The following is a 19,977-nucleotide window of genomic DNA, read 5'->3' as shown; positions in this document are numbered from 1 at the left end:
TTTAGCCCATCTCTCTATCATTATCATTTGGTTCTTCTGTCTATCCATCCCTAGGACCTTTTATTCCTATTTGCGCTGGCAGCTTGATGCATATTTTGATTTTTCAAAATCCATATTCAAGCAGTTTTGTCTTCCTATCAATGACTGGTATCCCAATCAGTTCTTCTATCAAGCATTCCTTACTACCCTTTCTTACTATATATGCTGTTAGCACAAAACCCATCCCTAGCACTCTTATATCTTCTTATTGTTAATATTTGATATTCAGTCCATCCCTTCTGTTATGATCATTCAGTTCTTCTGTCAATCGATCTCTAGGACTCTTTCTTACTATCCAAAGCCATACATGTACCATTCTTCCTCAATAAGTCTCTCAATCCATACCAGGAATTTGTCTTACTATCAGTGATTGGTATTTCATTTCAGTTCTTCTGTCAATCCATCTCTAAGACTCTTTCTTACTATCTAAATCCATACATGTACCATGTACCCATTCTCCCTCAATAAGTCTCTCAATCTACACCAGGAATTTTATCCATCAGTGATTGGTATTTCATTTCAGTTCTTCTGTCAATCCATCCTTATGATTCTTTCTTACTATCTAAATCCATACATGTACCATGTTCCATTCTCCCTCAATAAGTCTCTCAATTTAACCAGGAATTCTATCCTTCAGAGGTTGGTATTTCATGTCAGTTCTTCTGTCAATCCATGTCTAGGACTCTTTCTTACTATCTGAGCTGCTGGCGATCACACCAAGGTGACTGTTTGTAAGGAAGTCACATGACGGCATGCTGGAGACGGCCTGATGAACGTGAAGGGGTAGAATCTCCTCAGGAAGTCTACAAAAATATTACAAAATATAATTTATACTAGAGTAAACTGGATTTTGACATATTGTTCATGATTTTAATTTATCTTCTCTTCTTTGTTTTCTGTTTTTTTTCATGACTGATATCTGGGGAGTGTTTCACTAAGACTAAGATCGGCTTTAAGTTGGACTTAATTATGGCAGGTAATTCATGCCACTGGTTGCTCTCACCATAATGATCTTTAGATAATATTTCTTCCTTCAATAATGAACTATCAAAAAATGTTAATTTTGTAGATTTGTGACCATGATTTATACATGCCTTGAAATACCAATGCCAGTAAATTGTGAGAGAAAACAGTGGCATGAACGGCCTGCCATAGTTGAGTCCAACTTAAAGTCGATCTTAGTCTTTTTTAAACACTCCTATGACGTTACATTTTTATTTTCACTTATCATTTTGATCATCATCTAATACTTTGACAAAATATTCACTAAAATACTACTATTGAGATAAAGAGGTTTGCAAAGTTCATTTTCAAGATTTAACTTCATGTTGTACATTCATTCAAATCATCTTCTTTCTCTGACAATTTCATACTTATTTTAGTTTCTCACTTTTTAATTTCATATACCTGTCATTTTTGGAATTTCAAGTAAACAAGAATATAAAAGTAAATTTGTTAAACATGTTTAACAAATACAATATCAATACAAATAACTCTGCATAACTAGAAGTCACACAAATCAAATTTTTCCAATGTTGAATCAATTTGTTTGACCAAACTATGAAAAACATGAGATATTTACACTTCCTGAGTTGCATTTTGCCTGTGAATTATTTTTTGCAGTCCCAACAGGTTCAACTAATGCTGAGTTAACTGAAGATATAAGTAGATAACTATACATTTATGGAGAGGGAGAGGAAGAAATGGAACAACCAATGAACATATATTAAAATTAGTTAAAAACATAAATAAGAATAGTAATAAATACATGTAGTATTCTATACCTGTGATCTTCCCTCTCTCCAAAGCTCTTAGATAGAGACGCTCTGACGAGATCACTGAGGAATTGTCTGGTTGCCTGAGGAAAAATCAAGAAAAAAGAATGTACTTGTTAATCCTTGTTCAGTTATCCCTCTTAGTATTAAATAAGAATATTATAAATTACATGTATATTCTATTTGTGCGTAGAAGCAAATGTGAGGGTTGTCTAATCACATCACAGTGACATAACCAATTTCCTAATTTGAAGAAATATGTAAAATGGTCTAAAAAGGAATACAAAATAAAAGGAAAGGTTCAATTGAATTACTAATTTCATTTGGAGACGCATAGTAGTGGGCTGTTATGGGGAATTGACACCATTTCGCATGATTACCTAATAACTGGTGTTGTCAATCACCAGGATTAGCCTTCAGTTTTATGACCAACAGGCTGTACATGTATGTAATGCTTCACATTTTTGCATATGGAAAGTCATTATCTTTAATACATTTCCCTCACCCAAGAATCTCTGAGAGACCAGGGGGTATTTCTTGATGGGGCCACGGGTTTGCTGTGTGCGAGCCTTGTACACCCGTTAATGGTATTTCCACCAAGTCTGGTGTCAGCGAATTATGACCTACCTACTGCACATGGAAACTGACTACCATCTCCCCTTAAAAAGCTTTCACCAATCTTTTGTCACTGAATTTTGTTTCTGCCTCATAGAAAATAATGTTAAAAGTTTACCTATCTAGACAGATTCTACAGCATTAACACATTTTTTCCTCTCTATCGATTCAATTCAATTAAATAAAGGTTTATTCAAACATGTCTCGCAGACAGTGGCTGAATTGCACATGTGTACATGTACATGTACATACAAGTATATGGTTGTAAATTTCATCAACATGTATCGCATGAAATATACGGTAACCATATTTTACACTTTAGCATAAAATTGATTAAAGGTACTATGTCCCATTTGCAGGCCAAAAAAATGAAAAAGTTAAATTCCAACTGCATTTGAAAGATAATACTAATTTAGAACTTCCCTAAAAAAGATGGGGCTTGAAAATGTCTTCAAGTGGGAAAATAACGACTATAAGTTGTCAAATCGACTTTAGGGCTATAGAGCCCAAAAGTAATAGTCTTGATTTTCAGACAATTGTACCGAATGGTCATACGTTTTATGCTGCGCAAAGATTCAATCAGTTTAATCTTGGCCATCACAAGAAGTGGGTTATTGATGTAGACAAAAGCTCATGTATCCTTTACAACTCTTTTCATGTATGTCATTACCAAAGAAGAAAAAAAGCCAGTCAGTCACTCAATAGTGTCTGACAGTGAAGTCTAGCAAGTAAACGGGTTTCCTTGCATAATTTGAATATGAGGACACTGCTAACGTTTAAATTTCACAGATAGGACATACATGACATATTCATAATTCCTGCAAAGTTCTACAGCATTTGAGGTTGGCTGCAAAAGGGACATAGTACCTTTAAAATTGATTGAATCAAATCATACACTAAAAATAACAGCGAACATATATATTACATATGAGGTGAAAAAAAAATGAAAAAAAACCCCAAAATGACCACTATAGACAAATTGCCTTTATATAGAGGGTGCTACAACAACAGAATTGAATGTATACATGTACTTACAGTATATATCATTTCTTGGATGACCGGAGAATAAGTATCTTCCCCGACTTGTATCGGTCTAAAGTGAACACCAATCTACCAGTAGCAAATAAAACAGAGAAAGGGAGTGGTAGGGAGAAAATTAAAGCCAATATGTCACTCTAAGAACTGCTTCACAAATCTTCACTTTGATACAAAGTATCAAAGAACAAACAAGTCCCCAATGATTCCAGGTACCTGTAGATAATTCTGAACAATACACAAAGTGTCAACTTGTGCACAAATCGCTCTAAAAATGAAGGCGTAAACACTGTACATGTATGTGTATAAATGAACTATGACGTTCAATTTGGGATGAAATCGCACCGACAAAGGGCGTGTCTAACATGAGGCACATTATATACTTGCGGTTTTAATCTCTTATAAACGGCAATTGAAAGACCAACACACAGATTATACAAAAATGATTTTAATATCGTATCATCAGTGTACTCCATAATGATGAAGTAACCTTGGCTAACAGAACTTCCCATATCAAAATACTATTGTTTAAAATGTCTGAGACCATCCTAGAGGTATATGTACATATTATCTAGCGTTATAAAAAGGGTCCAAGAATGTAGCCAACGAGAAGCGTCAAAATGGATCACGTGACCGTACATTATTTTTTACTATATGCACGGTACCATCTGCATGGGGTGCATTTTGGTGATAACAACCGTGGATGAAGGTTGCGGGGAGACATCTTATGGCCTTATTAAGTAAGATTGTCGACCAATTTTATAAAACAAATAATATGCAAGTTTTCATTCATGACGTTATGGCGATGCAGCACTATTCGAGTATTCACAATGGCACAAAATTCATGAGGCGTAGCCGAGTGTATTTGTACACTCGGCTACGCCTCATGAATTTTGTTGCACCATAGTGAATACCCTCATGCGCTGCATCGACCATAACACACTCACACCTGTGTATTATTTTTTTACCGGGAATATCATACAATTGCTCATAGAAACTCCATAAAGGAGCACAAAATGAGGCACAGCATTCAAATTATCTTTGCACATCAGAGGGATGTTTCACAAAGATTCTAAGTTGAACTTATCTCTAAGTTGGACTTAACAATTATGGAAAGCCATTAGCATCCCTGAAAGTATTTTGTGAAAGTTATTTTAAAAGGCATAAAATGTTGATTCAAATCATTCATATTTTCTATTATCAAGGAGATTTCATGTTCTTGATGTGGAATTAATGAAAAGTCTAAAATACTTGAAATTTTGCTTTGGAATATACTTCATTATAAGGCTACAAATGGCTCTCCATAATATTTAAGTCAAACTTAGAGTTAAGTTCGACTTAGAATCTTTGTGAAACACTCTCCAGGAGCAATGCTACAAACCTTCTCTGCAGCCTCTCTCACACAAAGAGCGCCCTCGCTTGGTGGCATGAAGCACTTCAGCTGCTGTTTCTCCTCCGCACCCTCCGTCTTCACCTTCAACCTCTTGGAGGGGTCACCCAAGCTGATGATATCGATCTCCATATCATCGTCCTCGCTCATGCCTCGCCTGAGGGACTGGCAGCTCTTCAAGCGTTCACCCAGCTCCTCCGGGACGCTGAAGGTCGTGTTCTTTAGCACACCTGGGATGGATGGAAGCGACAGAATGCAGTGAGTAAAAGAACACTAATTATATAATAATAATAATAATAATAATAATAGCTCACATTTATAATGCGCCTAATACTTTGTTTCTAGACGCAGCACATATTAATACCCCGGTCATCAAATTCAGACTTACCCCAAACACAATGTTTGCACATTTCCCACTCGCAAGTGTAGACTAATGCCTTGCTAAATGTCATAAGTTGTGTCGGGGATCGAACCCTCGACCTATGTATTTCAATTCAAGTGATTCAACCACTCGACCACGGCACCTCTCTTGTTAAGAAGAGAACTACCTAAACTGGGCGTTGTGGCGTGCGCCTGTAATCCAGCGTACAATGGAAGTTACAAACTGATTCAGCCGAGGACGCAGGTTTGAAACTGAGTCACGTCTTTCGGATGGTTAGTTTAAAGGTCGGTCCCCAGGGGTAAATAATCATATCTGATTGATACACCTCTGTAAAAACACACATACACACACACACACACACCTGTTTTACTGAGATGGTTTCTCAGACACCCTGTAGTTCCTGCACTCCTTTCGTCCGTCTTCTCACTTCTTTGACAGTTGACCTCGCCACAGAACCTGCATCTTGACCTCTGGGTTGAGCTCTTCAATCCTACAAGGAAAAAAAATCAAATGAAACACTAGAAATAAGTGAAAAGTATTTTAAAGCCCCACTGCACTACTTATAGCTAATTGCGCCCTCTATATAGCAAACAATGCCTAATCGGTGCCTGTTGGTCCCCCATGATCCCCTTTTTTTCTTATGTTAACTGAGAGCTGATTTGATCAGATAACCACCTGTCAGTGACCTTGCAGGGAGGTCTAATCCTCCCTGGCCAAACTAGTGCAGAGGGGCTTTAAAGGGATTGGGTAATTTTACAAAATATTTTCACAGATGCTAACGGCTTTCCATAATTGTTAAGTCCAACTTAGAGATAAGTTCAACTTAGGTTCTTTGTGAAACACCCCCTGGACCCCCTGGATTTGCTACTGGACCTAATTGGCCAGGATATCCTATCCCGTATGTAGAGTGTAGTATCTCATGGTATTAGGACCTCTGTGTTCTTGATGAGTGAGAAACCTTTGTGGCAAGTTCTCTCCTGGTCAGAGATCTTGCCATCATCAAGGTAGCTTATTTCAGAGTATGTATAAGACACCTTTGAATTATCAAAATATCTTTTTTGTCATACGTATTTGAACAGATAAAGTAGAATTTGTTCCAAGCCTATACAACAATAAATCAAGGAAATCTTACTACACTTTTCTGAGACCTTATCAATACTGTGTATGGGCAAATAATTCCCCCCTCGTGAAAAAATCAATACAGAGTTAAGTTTAAAGTTACTGAACTATTGATCCCATTTAATGGTGTAGACCAGTTTTGGAAACGCCCCCCCCCCCCCTCAAAAAATAAAATAGAAGCTCTTAATACCAATCATGTGAAAGAATATGTTTTGACCAATACGTGATGATACAAATTTTGTTGGGATATCGCCTACTAATTGATATATTTGGTAAATTATCATTTGTATCCGGTCTGGATAGATATTCCGTAGTCCCATATACATCTTTCTGTGTACAGTGCTTGTAATTTTACCAAGACTGGGCCAAATTTCTTATCATTTTGATGATTCCTGAACCTTGCAGTACACACCAATATTTATACGCTAGATGATAAACCTTTTTTTGATCAATTCCACACCGTTTCTTTCACAATGCAATTGCATGACCAAAACTGGTCTTTACCTTTAAGCGAAAGAGAGATTAATGGCAAACTTTGACACGACTCTGACCTGGTTCAGGAGGGGTGAATCCATGACGCCGGCACCAGATGACGATCCTCTTCTTGCTCCACATGGGCACCTTGCGCAGGCACTGGACCCGGGCCTTGAGGCGTGTCAGCTTGTCCCTCATGAACACCACCCTCTGCCACTCCATCGAGCGGCGCTTGGCCAGCGTCCAGGAGTGGTAGTGCTCCAGGGAGGTGGCGCAGAATGGCAACTCGTTTTGAACTGCAGGATAGGATACACATGGCAAAAGTCAATATTGTATCACATCAACAAGGATTGTGGTTTACTTTGTAAGTAAATGCAAAAAATAATAATACTGTCAAAAAATGTCTACAGCGCCCGCCCAAGGGAAACAAAAAATGTGCTTGCTGTAGACAGGTAAACAAACAAAAAGATCATATAATGCTGTATAAACAAAAAAACAGAAGTAAGATAAAACATACAAATATGACAAAACAATTAATTAATCAAAGGATGTGACACGTCGCAGTCCACGTTCTCGTCATGCAAATCTAAAAGTCCCTATTGCCCTACTGACAACTGTTACAGCCAGGGAATACTTGGTCAAGTCAATGGAAAATAGATTTGTTATTCTTCAAAATGTTACACAAAAAAGGAATATATTTGGATATTTTTTCATTTAATTTTGTTAGAGCTTGTTCACACTACATTTCATGGAATCATAACCTCATTTAGACTTACCTCTTGTCGGATCTATGAGCGGTGCTTGTTCTGCCACGTACTTGACCAGCTGCTCAATGGACGTCACTCCGTACAGGTTGGTCTGCTCTTCAAAGTGTTCCCCAAGAAGCCTCTTCCAGATCCGCAAGTCCTTGCTCTCCCACCCCTCGACGTCGTCCCCGTCCTCCTCCTCCTCCTCCTTCCGGACGACCACCGCACCCTTGCCTAGAGTCAAGATAGGTGCCGTTGCAAGAGCAGCCAGGACTGGATCTGTCCCGGGCTCCTGCTTGATCCGAATCACATGCACTTTGCTCCCCCCAACCTTCGATGTGTCAAAGGCAAGGCACGAAGGCTTCTGCATTCTGGTGTTAACCACCTTGATCATGCACTTGCCGGAGACGCTTGTTTTCGGAGCGGTAGTGGATAGTTTGTTTCTCTGGGCAATGTCACAAACGACAGCTCTGTTGGTCTTTTTGACTTCCTCACTGACGATGTTAGTTCTGGTGATGACCCGTGGATTCTGCTGCTTCGCAAAGCTACTTTTGGTTTTGTCACAGTGGCCGTTCATGTTGCCTGTGGCTTGGTCTGAACCCACTTCTACTTCCATGGCTTCTTCAATTTCAACATCAATGTTTGGTTCCTCCTTGATTACTATTGTACTTGGAGTAACACCATTCCCATCCGATTGAACTAGGGCGTCATTGGAGACTTCCGCAACTTCAACATCGCTGCATATTTCAGAGACACTAACTTGCATAGATTCAAGATTTTGCACTTCCCCCTCGGGTGACAACACAGATTTACTTGAGGTAGCTCCTGCAGTTCTGTCTTTACCAATCACTTTGGCAGCATCAATAAGATCTGCTCTTTTGACACGAACAGAATCCAAGGAAATATTTGACAGTCTATTACCATCTGAACTGGTGTTGGTATTCAAAATCGAGGCACCACCTGTAGCCTCATCCTTCACTAACACATTCTCTGCAACCTCCACCACACTTGCCGTGCTGCTTGCATTGTTTTTGTCTGTAACTTTTGAGAAGTGGTCTTTGACATCATCAAGAGGAGGTACGAATTTGGTAATTGTTTTGACAGTGGGCTGTCCTGTTCGGACTTGTATTGTTTTATTAGAGTTTGTCAGCAATGACGCTGACTGCGATTGGAGTACAACTGTCTTTGAAGACACTGCTTTTGAAGCTTGCGACAGAAGCACTGACGCACCACCCTTGATAGGCAAAGAAGCCTTCTGTTGCGACAAAGCAGTCATCGGAATCGGATTGAGAGCAACCTTCTGTGAGACGGGCGCCACCTGACCTGACACCACGTTCTGAATACCTGAGATCGTTTGGACATTGGTGCTCTTCGGAGCGGAAGGTGTGCGTTGCACCAGGACAACGCCACCAGCAGGGGTTCTGGCAAGCTGGCCCTTCATTTCGGGGATGAGTGAGATGCTGGAAGACGTCAGAGCCTGTTGGCTTGTGGAGGCTCCCCCAAGAGCTGCAGGAACAAGCTTGGCCAACGTCTGGCCAGCTGACCGCTGTATCTGGATGACACCTCCTCCAGAGGCCACTCGCTGTGTGGCAGGTTTGGGAGAAATGATCGTCGATGCGCCCGATTTCTGGGTGACGGCGATCCGTGTCATCGGCTGGCCGGCAGTGTTAGTCTGCGGGGCGGAGGAGGGGCGGGAGGAGGGATTGGGGACGGGCTGGATTTGAACGATGCTGCCTGGAGGAAGGGGCGGAACTATGGAGCCTTGGGGAAGTATGAGAACATTGCTGGGTGATAGAAAGGAGCCTGAACCTGAAAAAAAAAGGAATTTGAAAAGTAGACATAAAGAAATATAACAATTAATTAAATAGATGTAAATATTTTCATTTTCACCATTATTATCACCAGTTTTTGTTTTAATTTGTTATTGTCAGCTACATGATAAATTTTTTCCGATCAATTCCACACCGTTTCTTTCGCAATTCAATTGCATGATCAGAATTCAACTTTATCTTTATCCTAATCTTCTATAGTATTTATCTGAAAATAGTGAGATTAGCTGAAAAGCACATCCAGCCCCTCAAATATTTCAATATCCTGCTTGTATGGTAGTGACACACAGACTTTAGCCTCTGATACTAAAAGCGTTTGGACAGTTGCGAAATGTGGTTTTCTAAGAAGAATGATGAAAATCCTATGGACTGACAAAGTTAGTAATGAGGAAGTTCTTAGAAGAGCTGGAGTGCAAAGGAAAATTGTATGTGAGATGTTGATTAAGCATTTGAAGTTCATGGAATATTGCTTAGACAGGGAAAATTGTGGGAAGGAGGAGAAGGGGAAGAAGGAGGATACTTTGGTTGGACAGTCTGCAGAAATTGTTGGAAGAGAGAGGAGTGAAAGAACTGGGAGTAGTGCTAATAGAGAAGGCTAGGAGGCGAGGGTTGCTGAACAGCATGATCGCCAAAGTCAATCAATATGGTACTTAGAGAGAGAGAGAGAGATCTTGCTTACGTATACTAACCTTGCTTAGATGCCTGTCCTGGGTTGGATCCTCGGCCTCCTTTCCCTGATTGGCCAGCGAAGACCTGCTGAGGGATCAAGATCACCTTTCCCTGGAGGTTCTTGTCCGTTGACTTGGCCGTTATGTAATACTGCGTCCCGGCCGGAGGATTGGACATGACTGGCACGACGCCTGGCTGCTGCTGCTGCGGTTGTTGCGGACCCCTGACAGAAGGAGACTGCTGGACCAACGTGACACCAGTCGAACCCTTCCGAACCAATTGCGACGCCCCGACAGGTTGTTTTGCCAGCTGCGATATGCTGACCGTGCTCTGCATTGACGGGTTGGACGAGCTGACCAGGGTCTGGGAGCGTCCTGCAAAGCTTGGGACTGGAATTCTTTGGAGGGACACTGTGGGGGTTCCAGAGACTGCCTGTTTGGCAGCTTGCGTGGTGACTTTCCCGTTGGTTTTGGCTCCCAGGACTGTCTGATTCAGAGTCACCACTGTCCTGTTCTCCATCTTTCCCTGTGGAGGAGACACCGTCCTTGAGGGTTGTACCTCCTGGACAATCTGGCCATCCTGGATCCGTATCAGTTTACTTCCCGGTGATGATATGGCAACATCCCCGACATTGATAGCCCCTGTATGCGTAGGAGAAACTTGCGCGTCCTTCCCGACCTGATTGTTCGCTCCCTTGCCTGATATCAAGGAGGAAGGTGTGAAGACAACGGAATCAGTGCCAGTAGGACTGACTTGGGTCGTCTTGATTGCCTCCAGGACAAGACTCTTGTTGACGTTGGTGGAGATGGGACCCAGTGGAGGCATGGCTCGTATTGGCTTTGCCGTATGAAGCAGGGCAGGTCCTGACTGGGCTTTGACCCTTGATGAGAGCTTTCCTAATGACAACGCTGATGTGGATGTTATATCTGCCAATCAAACAAAAGAAACTTAAAGATAAAGTTGAGTTCTGGTCATGCAATTGCATTGTGAAAGAAACATTGTGGATTCAATCAGATTAGGTTGATCATCTAGCATATAAGTATTGGTGTGTACTGCAAGGTTCTGGTATCATCAAAATGATAAGAAATTTGGCCCAGTCTTGGCAAAGTTACAAGCACTGTACACAAAAAGATGTAAAATATATATGGGACTACACAAACATGTGGCATACAAATCATGCCATAATTAGAATATTAAGGTATTTGAAGAGCCATGCTTTTCAGGGAACATATTTTATCTGATGTTCTTCCACACTTGCATAACACAATGATAACACCCACAAATTAATTTTTCGCCTCTTCCCAGAACTCAACCTTCTTTTTATATGACATATTGAAAGGCTCCAAGTATGCCTTACTATGAGCATATAATTATACAACTACCCTAACAAACATTTAGCTCAAATATAATTGAGGACAATTTGAAAGGTGTACCGGTAGCTATCATGCAACTTTGAATGTCGGAAAAGGCTAGTATGGAATCAGTGTTAAGTTATTCTGATAACCCAGACAGTGAAAACTGTCACTTAAAAATTAAAAATATTACTGATATTAAATTGCTGCTTTTTTATTCACACATAGCAGATGTATCGCTAAAGATCCCTTTGCAAAATCTATCTTAAAGATTCCAAATCCTTGACTCACAATATTGGTAATAAATAGAAACAACATAACATCAAATAATCCTAAATTAAATTCTATAGAGAATATTGATAAAGAATAAATTTGTTTAACCCCTGCAAGAGACTTTATGATAATTTATATATCTTCTTTGACTTTACCAGAATTTTCCTCTCGCGGTCTGTCGTAGTTGGAGTCTATGGAGATGGGCGTGGCTCTGTTGCTGCCATCTCCCGGCAATGACTTGACAAGCGGGCTGGATAGGCTGGAACTCCTTGAAGGAGGCCGCGAACGATCCGGCGTGGATTCGGGGGTTTTCCCCAGCGTCTCTAGAAGTAGCGGACTGGGGCTTGTTAGGCTCTGCCTTCGGGCGTCGTCGTTGGCGAGGGCCAGTGAGTTACGAAGCGGAGTCGGAACGCGAGAGAGGTCAGGCTTCAGCCCCTCCTTGTAGTTGACCTTGGTGACGGTTGGGGTCGAAGGTCGGGACAAGGGGTCGCCGGATTCATTGAAGAGGTAACGGTCTAGCTCAACATCAACAATCTACGAGAGTTTCAAGTTCGGGATACGCCGATTAAAATGTTTGTTGATGTGCATGGAGAGAATAATGAAAAGCATTGTCTATTTCAGTAAGAGTGCAAAGTAAAAACAAATTTCATGTAAATCTGATTTCAAATAAGATATTAGAGTTTCAAGTTTGGGATACGCCAATTAGAATGTTTGGTTGATGTTTATGAAGGAAATGATTAAAAGCATTGTCTATTTCAGTAAGAGTGCCAAGTGTAAAAACAAATGTCAAGTAAATCTGATTTCAAAATAAAATATTATTTTTAAATAGTGACTAATTTAGTAATAGAAATAATAATATTTCTTGATAATTCTAAAATCAATGTTTATATAAGCACTTTGCAAAGGTGTTCTTCCTTGGCCATGTGGTTTCCAAAGCCACAGCAAGGCAGCAAGAGAGTGACTATGGAACTATCTCAATATTTCTCCATTCAACATGCCAACCCATCTTCCAATAAAATGAGAAAAGACTAATTTTAACGATACAAGTTGGCCATCTTCCTTACCGTTTCTGCACCAAGCGTCTGTAATCCAGTATATGTCCTGTCCAGCTGCAAGAGGAACATGAAGCAAATTTTTTTGTTTTAATTTAAAAATATTAAAAAATATTGAAAAAAAATCCAATGTTGGCAATGAAATAAAGCGGCATCAGCTTCAGCTTTAAGTTTAAACGAAGTCTATTCTTATGCCAAACTAAGAACTAGTTACCTACAGCAAGCTCTATGGTATTAGATCAAGGATTCATGAATAATTCAGTACTTACTATTAACATCACGATAATCCTCTCTTTTTCTCACTCTCCCCTCTCTCTCTCTATCTCTCTCTCTCTCTCTCTATCTATCTTTCTATCGCTCTCTTTCTATCTCACTCTCTCCCTCCATATTTTTCTATCTCACTCTCTCTCTCCCTATTTCTCTCTCTCTCCCTCTCTCTCACTCTCTCCCTCCATATCTCTCTCTCTCTCTCTCTCTCTCTCTCTATCTTTCCATCTCTTTCTTTCTTTCTCCCTTCCTCCCTCCCTCTCTTTCTGCGTTATGACAAATTAGACTAAGACGAACCTTGAGTTGGTGTATAATGTCAACCTTCTTATTGCGGGGGTCCCTGAAGTGAAGCTGGACTCGGATGGGGAATTCTCCCCAGCCTCTCCTGGTCAGATGAAATGGGGGCTCTCTGTAAAGTAGAAACATGACAAACAATTGATTAAAAGTGAGGTTATATTATGAAGAAAGTGCTCATCCTGGCATATATAAACAGTTAACTTAATTACTTATACTCTGTGTAACTATCACATCTTTGTTTTGTTGAATACTTTTAGATGTAAGCATAAATATATCACTTTCTCAAAAAACATAAATCCGGAATAAATTGTTCAAATACTTAAAAAATTATAAAACTCGGCAATAGTATAAATAATCTAGTTGTTAGTTGTATGTAGGTAGATTAAAAGTATAGTATTTCCCCATGCTGTAAATAGGTCATTAACATAGTAGCCCTAAGATCAATGCGGCGAAGATAGCTTGTTCATTCACCCTAAATATACATAACCCTACGACAATCCCCCAAATGTGCGAAAATAAAACGTTCTTAAGAATACTCAATAGTATACAATTAATACGCAGCATTAAGGGCATAAGTAAGAATTACCTACACAAGGTACTTTTGGAACAGTCTAACATGCCTGAGGTAATAGACAAGGGTGCTTGGATTGTTGCAAAGGTACCGAGTACGCGAGTGTGGGTAATTTTTACTAATGCCCAAAAAAAATGGTGTGTTTTATTTGTTTTAAAAGATGATGTTTTATAACATGATTTTACTAAAATTATGTGTCAGGCAAAATAAATGCCTGGTCACGTGTACGCTCTCAACCAATCATTTGACTAGGATTTGTGTGATCATCTTATAAAGGCTTTTAACAGTATTCCATCTCTACAAGATCCTTTCAAACTTACTTCACTTCCAGGAGGTCATTGGGCCTGTAGCTGGGATGGAGAAAGAACCAGACCTTCTCCACAAAGTGGTGTATCCGGGGTTCTTCCGGCGGGCCCCGGACGTAGACCATCCACTTGTGTGTGGAGGGATCACTGTCCTCACGATGGCCGGGGGTATGTACCTAATTAAAGAGAATTGGTAAACATGGACAGACCAGTGAATAAAGATTGCTCAAACACAGATTCTTGCAAACGCAGAAAAGGGGGAGGGAGAGAAGACAGAGAGAGAGAGAGTAAGAGAGAGAGAGAGAGAGAGAAAGAGAGAGAGAGAGATAGAGAGAAAGGTAGAGAGAGAGGAGAAATAAAAGAGGAGAGAAGAGAGAAAAGGAGGAGAGATAGAGAGATTATAGAGCGATAAAGAGAGGAGAGAGAGAGGGAATAGAGACAGATGTTCAGAGAGAAGGGAGAGAGAGAGAGAGAGAGAAGATTTACTTCACTACCACTTACTTTGACACGTTCCCCACAATGATGCGCTTCTTGACGTGGAGCCGTGACCCTTCACCTGCGTCCGCCTGGTTCACTGGAGGTTTCAAGTTGTCCAGGGGTGGGCCAACTCCAAATGTATCCTAAACATAATAATCATATTCAATTAACAAAGAAAATAGGATAAATCACTCTCAGCTTCAACCCAAGGATGTTTCTTTCAAACAAATTAATATTTTCATATTAAACTTTTAGACATTTACTACTACTGCTACTGCTACTAATACTAATACTGATACAACACATGTACTACTGCTACTACTACTATTGCTACTGCTACTGCTACTGCTACTGCTTCTGTTACTGCTACTGCTCTTACTACTGCAACTGCTACTAATACTGCTACTACTACTACTACTACTACCACTACCACTACCACTACTGCTAATACTTATACTAATATTACTACTACTACTACTACTACTACTACCACTACTACTACTACTACTACCACTACTACTAATACTACTACCACAATTACCACTACTACTACTACTTCTACTACTACTCCTTGAACCCTTATCCCTTAGCAGGGATTGGTTAAAACTTAAAGATAATATGTTCCGTAATTGCAAGTACATGCATACTCATAATAGTAAGGGTATGGAGTTATGCTCTTGATCGTCTCTTGGATCTTAAAAAAAGTCAATTCCTTAAAATAAACTAGATAAGAAAACAAATTGTGATCACCTTAACACTCATCAATGACATGACATAAAAACTCTCAAATTAGGGGTGTTAATTACAATTTCTAATGGGCATGAAGATGGACTACTGAACAACAGCACTGATCCCTTTGTGACTCTTTCTTCTTTTTGTATTCAACTCTCAGAACATGCAACAGACTGATTAAGTTGAGGTTTGTCACAAGTAATTTCTGAGAGCAGGATAAATCGAAAGATTCGGCATTAAAAGAATTCAGGTCCCTTGCAAACAAAGAGTTTCCCATTAGCCCAAACGTAATCATTCTACTGCAAGCAGGGGGGTGTTTCACAAAGATCCTAAGTTGGACTTAACAATTATGGAAAGCCATTAGCATAAAAATGTTGATTCAAATCATTTATATATTATGTTATCAAGGAGATTTCATGTTCTTGATTTAATAAAAAGTCTAAAATACTTGAATTTTCGCTTTTGAATATATTTTTTTTTAAGACTACAAATGGCTCTCCATAATTTTAAGTCCACTTTAGAGTTAAGTTCGACTTAGGAACTTTGTGAAACACCCCCAAGGTAGTCTTCTCACCTCTCCTGAATTCCTAGGGCCCTTGGGACCAAGAAGCGGACTACTTCTCCCTGAGTCCAGAAAAGCTTCACTCCGACTCAGGAGCTCTCCGATGGGGGTGGACCGGCCACTCTCCATGGGAGGGGGAAAAGGGGGTGCCCCATCCCCTCGGCTGGAGGGCCGGGATAGGCTGATGTCCCCCTCCCCGAGTTGCAAGGTGGGAGGGGGACTCGGGGACTGGGAGGGCTGGCCCAGGGCCCGCTGGATGGCAGGGTGGCTCAGGTCCAACTTCTGCTTACTCTTCTGCAAGAAGGAAGGAAAGAAGAAAGCAAAATCACTAAAGGAATACTACTTTAAATACAGATTTTTGGTGATTGATACATTGTAAAGATAAACTTGAGTTCTGGTAAATAAAGAAAATAAATTCTCACAGAATCCAACGTAACTTACACTGAAGTTCAAGATTATCGTACATACAAATGACATGTGCCATACATTTTTGGTAGAAAATGTATGGTGGCTGATAATGAGCATAAAAAGATAAGGAAATCCAGGTAAGTAGGTCTGACACCATGTGCAGGTCACTTTGTGCAAACGAGAGTTGTGTTTTTTATTGCAGATGATGCCCAGTAAGTTTGTGTGCGTTGTTTTTATTTCAATGGTTCAAACAACCAATCTACTGCAGGATAAACAATCTAGAATAAATCATAGCAATTTTCTCTCAAAATACGATTCCCATACCAGAGCCCAAGATTAGCTTTAACTAAATGGTCAAAGAGATCAGTAAAAGTAATGTAAAATGACAGTTATTGCTCTTGTGAATTAATGGCATAACTATTAAAGCATTGACTTCCTGTACATACCTCTCCTGATGTGGATGAAAGTCCGGCCTTCCCAAAATACCTTGCCACAATGCACGCTCTCAGCTTGTCAAGCTGGATGCGAGCCTTCTGGAGTCTCTGTGAGAATTAAATGCAAAAGATCAGAGATAAAACATGTTACCCTGTGCCATATGATGACTAATATTTCCTGCAAACTTTCCTTTGAGGCAGATTTAACACAGGCTAATTGGGGATAAAATGTTTGGAATCTGCTGTATACATGTATATTGTAGGCTGTCAAGAGAGAGAGAGAGAGAGAGAGAGAGAGAGAGAGAGAGAAAGAGAGATAGAAAGAGAGAGAGCGAGAAGAAAAAAACAGCCCTTCCTTTACAGGATGGGGCGAAACCTTGTTCACCCGTACATCTGGGCCCCCTCTTCCAAAGAGTTGATATCAATCACAACTATAAGAGATAGGAGACTGCAAACTTGCGATTGATTTGGATCAATCACAACTCTTTGTAAGACGGGCCCTGGACTGGTTACATAGGGAAGGGGATTCAAATGTAAATAACACTCCAAATTTCAAAACAACTAATCATCCATCTTTGTGATAAAATTCCCTTGATTAGAACAAGTTGTTCTTAAAATGCAATCAACATCTTCGGAGAGCAAGATTCAAACTATAGTAATTATAGAATTTTATAGGCACAACAATACAGTAGCTCTCATTAACTGTTACTGAAAACAAAATTACCCATGTGGTATATTAGCGAAAAACTTAAGATAACTTACCTCATCAACGACTTCGATCTCCTTTTCTTTGTCTAAGAGAGCAAGGTTAAATTGTTTCTTGATGACGACCTGCATTCGACGGACTGTCTGGTCCTTAGCTGCAAATAAAACAGATGCGAGACAAGAATTCCATTCTATTAACAGTTAACATAGCACAGAGGAAGAGATAACAAAAATGATATTTATGTATATTTTCAATCTTATCAAAATTTCTATAGACGGCATTGGACTTGTTGTCATTATTATCAAGCTAGTTACAGGGTCCTTTAGAACATAGCAGATTTTTTTCTTCTAAAAGTCTGTTCATGAGCTCTATTGAATTTGTTCGCCTCTTGGTAAACTAGATTCTTCATACTTGATACTTGATGGAGAATCATGGAGTAATCCCTTTAGCAGCTCAATCAGAAAGCTATACTGGGATGGTAGGTGAGGCAAGCAGCTGCAAGCAGTGTCATGAAGTGTAGAAATGGTGCATAGACGAAGCACTTATCAATGTACAGTAAAAATGCTAAGTCCAGTGCAAGTAAAAATGAAGTAAATTCTTATTTATTGTCTCATTAACTCCAAATTTGTCTGCGTTTGTATGATTATTTTGCTACCTGTCGTGTACTAGATAGTGACAGTTTACTATACAGTCAAACCTGCTTTAGTGACCACCTGTCTACAAAGACCACCTGTCTACAAAGGCCACATTTATTGTTTCCCTTGAAAATGGTTTCTCATTGAATCATGTACTAAAGGAACCTGTCTACAAAGACCACTTTTTGTGTTTCCCTTGGGCGGTCGCTATAGACAGTTTGACTGTATAATCATTTACCATCTTCCTCCTGCACTCGCTGTCGCTTGGCTGCGGTCGGCGTGGAGATGACCTCATAATCTGGGTCCTGGTCTGAGCGAGACGGTGTCATCTGGAGTCGACGCTTGCTCGCCATGGTTGACTCCTGATGTAGAACTTCCTGTGGGAATCAAATTCTATAGATTAATGGGAGAATCATTATTTATATATTCATCAGCAAAACTTCTTTTTCTTTATCCTCTGCCTCCTTTTACTCTTCCTTCTTCTTGTTCTTCTTCTGCTCCTCCTTCTTTCCCTATTTCCGCTTCTTCTTCCTCTTCATCCACTTCTTCTCCTTCTTGATCTCTCTTTCTTCTTCTTCTCATTTTCCTCCTTATTTTGCCTCTTCCTATTTTCCCCTTCTTCTTCTACATCTCTTTTGTCTACCGATTCTTCCGTCATGTCAGTCACGGCTGATCACTTGATGACTCCTTGTCATTGACATTGCATGCCTCATCTTTCGACTCTTTCTTTCTTCACAAAACAATCGATTCTCTTTCAGCAGAATAGGTAAATTAAATAGAAATCAATTTCTAATGAAAAGTCTTGGTAAATCGAGATATGTAACACATTTTGCGGCAATAATCGCATCACATTCGTGGGGAAATATGGATGTGCAAAATTATCCACGAGCTTTTTTCTACTTTCACAATTTCTAACGTATGGGACTAGACAACCCATTCATCCATTTAAACAGCACACAAAATGAACGACCTGGGTGATTATTTCGCTATATTTCATAAGACAACCATTTCATACGAATCACAATAGCAGGAAATCAAGCAGAGGTGCTAATAGTATATTAATAGCCTATTTCTAAATTTGCAAATAATACTCACTTCTTGCAAAATGAGATTTTCTGGGCAGTTTTCGGTAATGGATCATCGGGTAAGGGTCGCCATTTCTGACCCCTTAATCTGTTGCTCCAGCATGTCTCCCTCTTCCGATGGTAGATCTACATGTTCATAATTATTGATGTCTTCTTCTTCTTTCTTTTCTTCTCCATTTCACCCTTATTTATTTCTTTCTCCCTTTTTCAACTAATCATCACAAAGGTTTCATTTTTTAGTTCACTATCTTTGATTCCAATTTTATCAAACAAGTTTAAATCCCATTTTCTCCTCCGAAACGATATCGCTTTTTGCATGTCACTTTTGTTTTCATGATGTCCTTACTTATAATTCTTTCGTGTTTTTTTCCCATATTATTGGTTCGTCCACAATTTATATTTTGTTATCATTCTCCTCTTCATTTTTTCAAATATGGTATTTTGCAACATGCAGACCTGCGATTCTTGTGTTTCTCCATTTATCGTCTCCTTTTACTATATTTTCTATTCCTTTTCGATTCTTCAAATAAGTTCTCATATGAATTAATTATGGCCTCTTCGCGGAAACCCTAACCAATTCCGTCCGTACTCGGGACAATAACCCTCCGGAAAACTACCTCTCGATAAACTACACCAACCCGAGGACAATAACCCTCCCCCCCCCCCCCCCCCCCCCCTCCCCAGGAAATTACCCCCTTGGAAATCCCCCCTACCAGAACAAGTTACCCCCCCCCCCCCCGGAAAGAGT

The 19,977-nt window shown here is 39.9% G+C and overlaps 1 protein-coding gene across 1 annotated transcript; it reads right to left on the bottom strand.

The window, feature by feature from the left end:
* Window positions 1-715: 715 nt before the first annotated feature.
* Window positions 716-19,398, bottom strand: LOC588995 (YEATS domain-containing protein 2). Its single transcript, XM_788653.5, is given in 19 exon segments — window positions 716-842; window positions 1,824-1,897; window positions 3,465-3,539; window positions 4,846-5,084; window positions 5,598-5,726; window positions 6,907-7,125; window positions 7,606-9,384; window positions 10,094-10,999; window positions 11,854-12,232; window positions 12,763-12,807; window positions 13,315-13,426; window positions 14,206-14,353; window positions 14,356-14,366; window positions 14,692-14,810; window positions 15,974-16,255; window positions 16,816-16,911; window positions 17,566-17,663; window positions 18,383-18,521; window positions 19,240-19,398. Coding segments are annotated over 18 exon segments (4,953 nt in total). The 5' UTR covers window positions 18,498-18,521; window positions 19,240-19,398.
* Window positions 19,399-19,977: the final 579 nt, after the last annotated feature.

Source organism: Strongylocentrotus purpuratus, unplaced genomic scaffold (genome assembly GCF_000002235.5).
Source record: "Strongylocentrotus purpuratus isolate Spur 01 unplaced genomic scaffold, Spur_5.0 spur5_scaffold_17, whole genome shotgun sequence".
Lineage (NCBI taxonomy): Eukaryota > Metazoa > Echinodermata > Echinoidea > Camarodonta > Strongylocentrotidae > Strongylocentrotus > Strongylocentrotus purpuratus.
The sequence above is the reverse complement of the archived record's forward strand: the minus strand, read 5'-3'. Positions and strand labels throughout refer to the sequence as shown.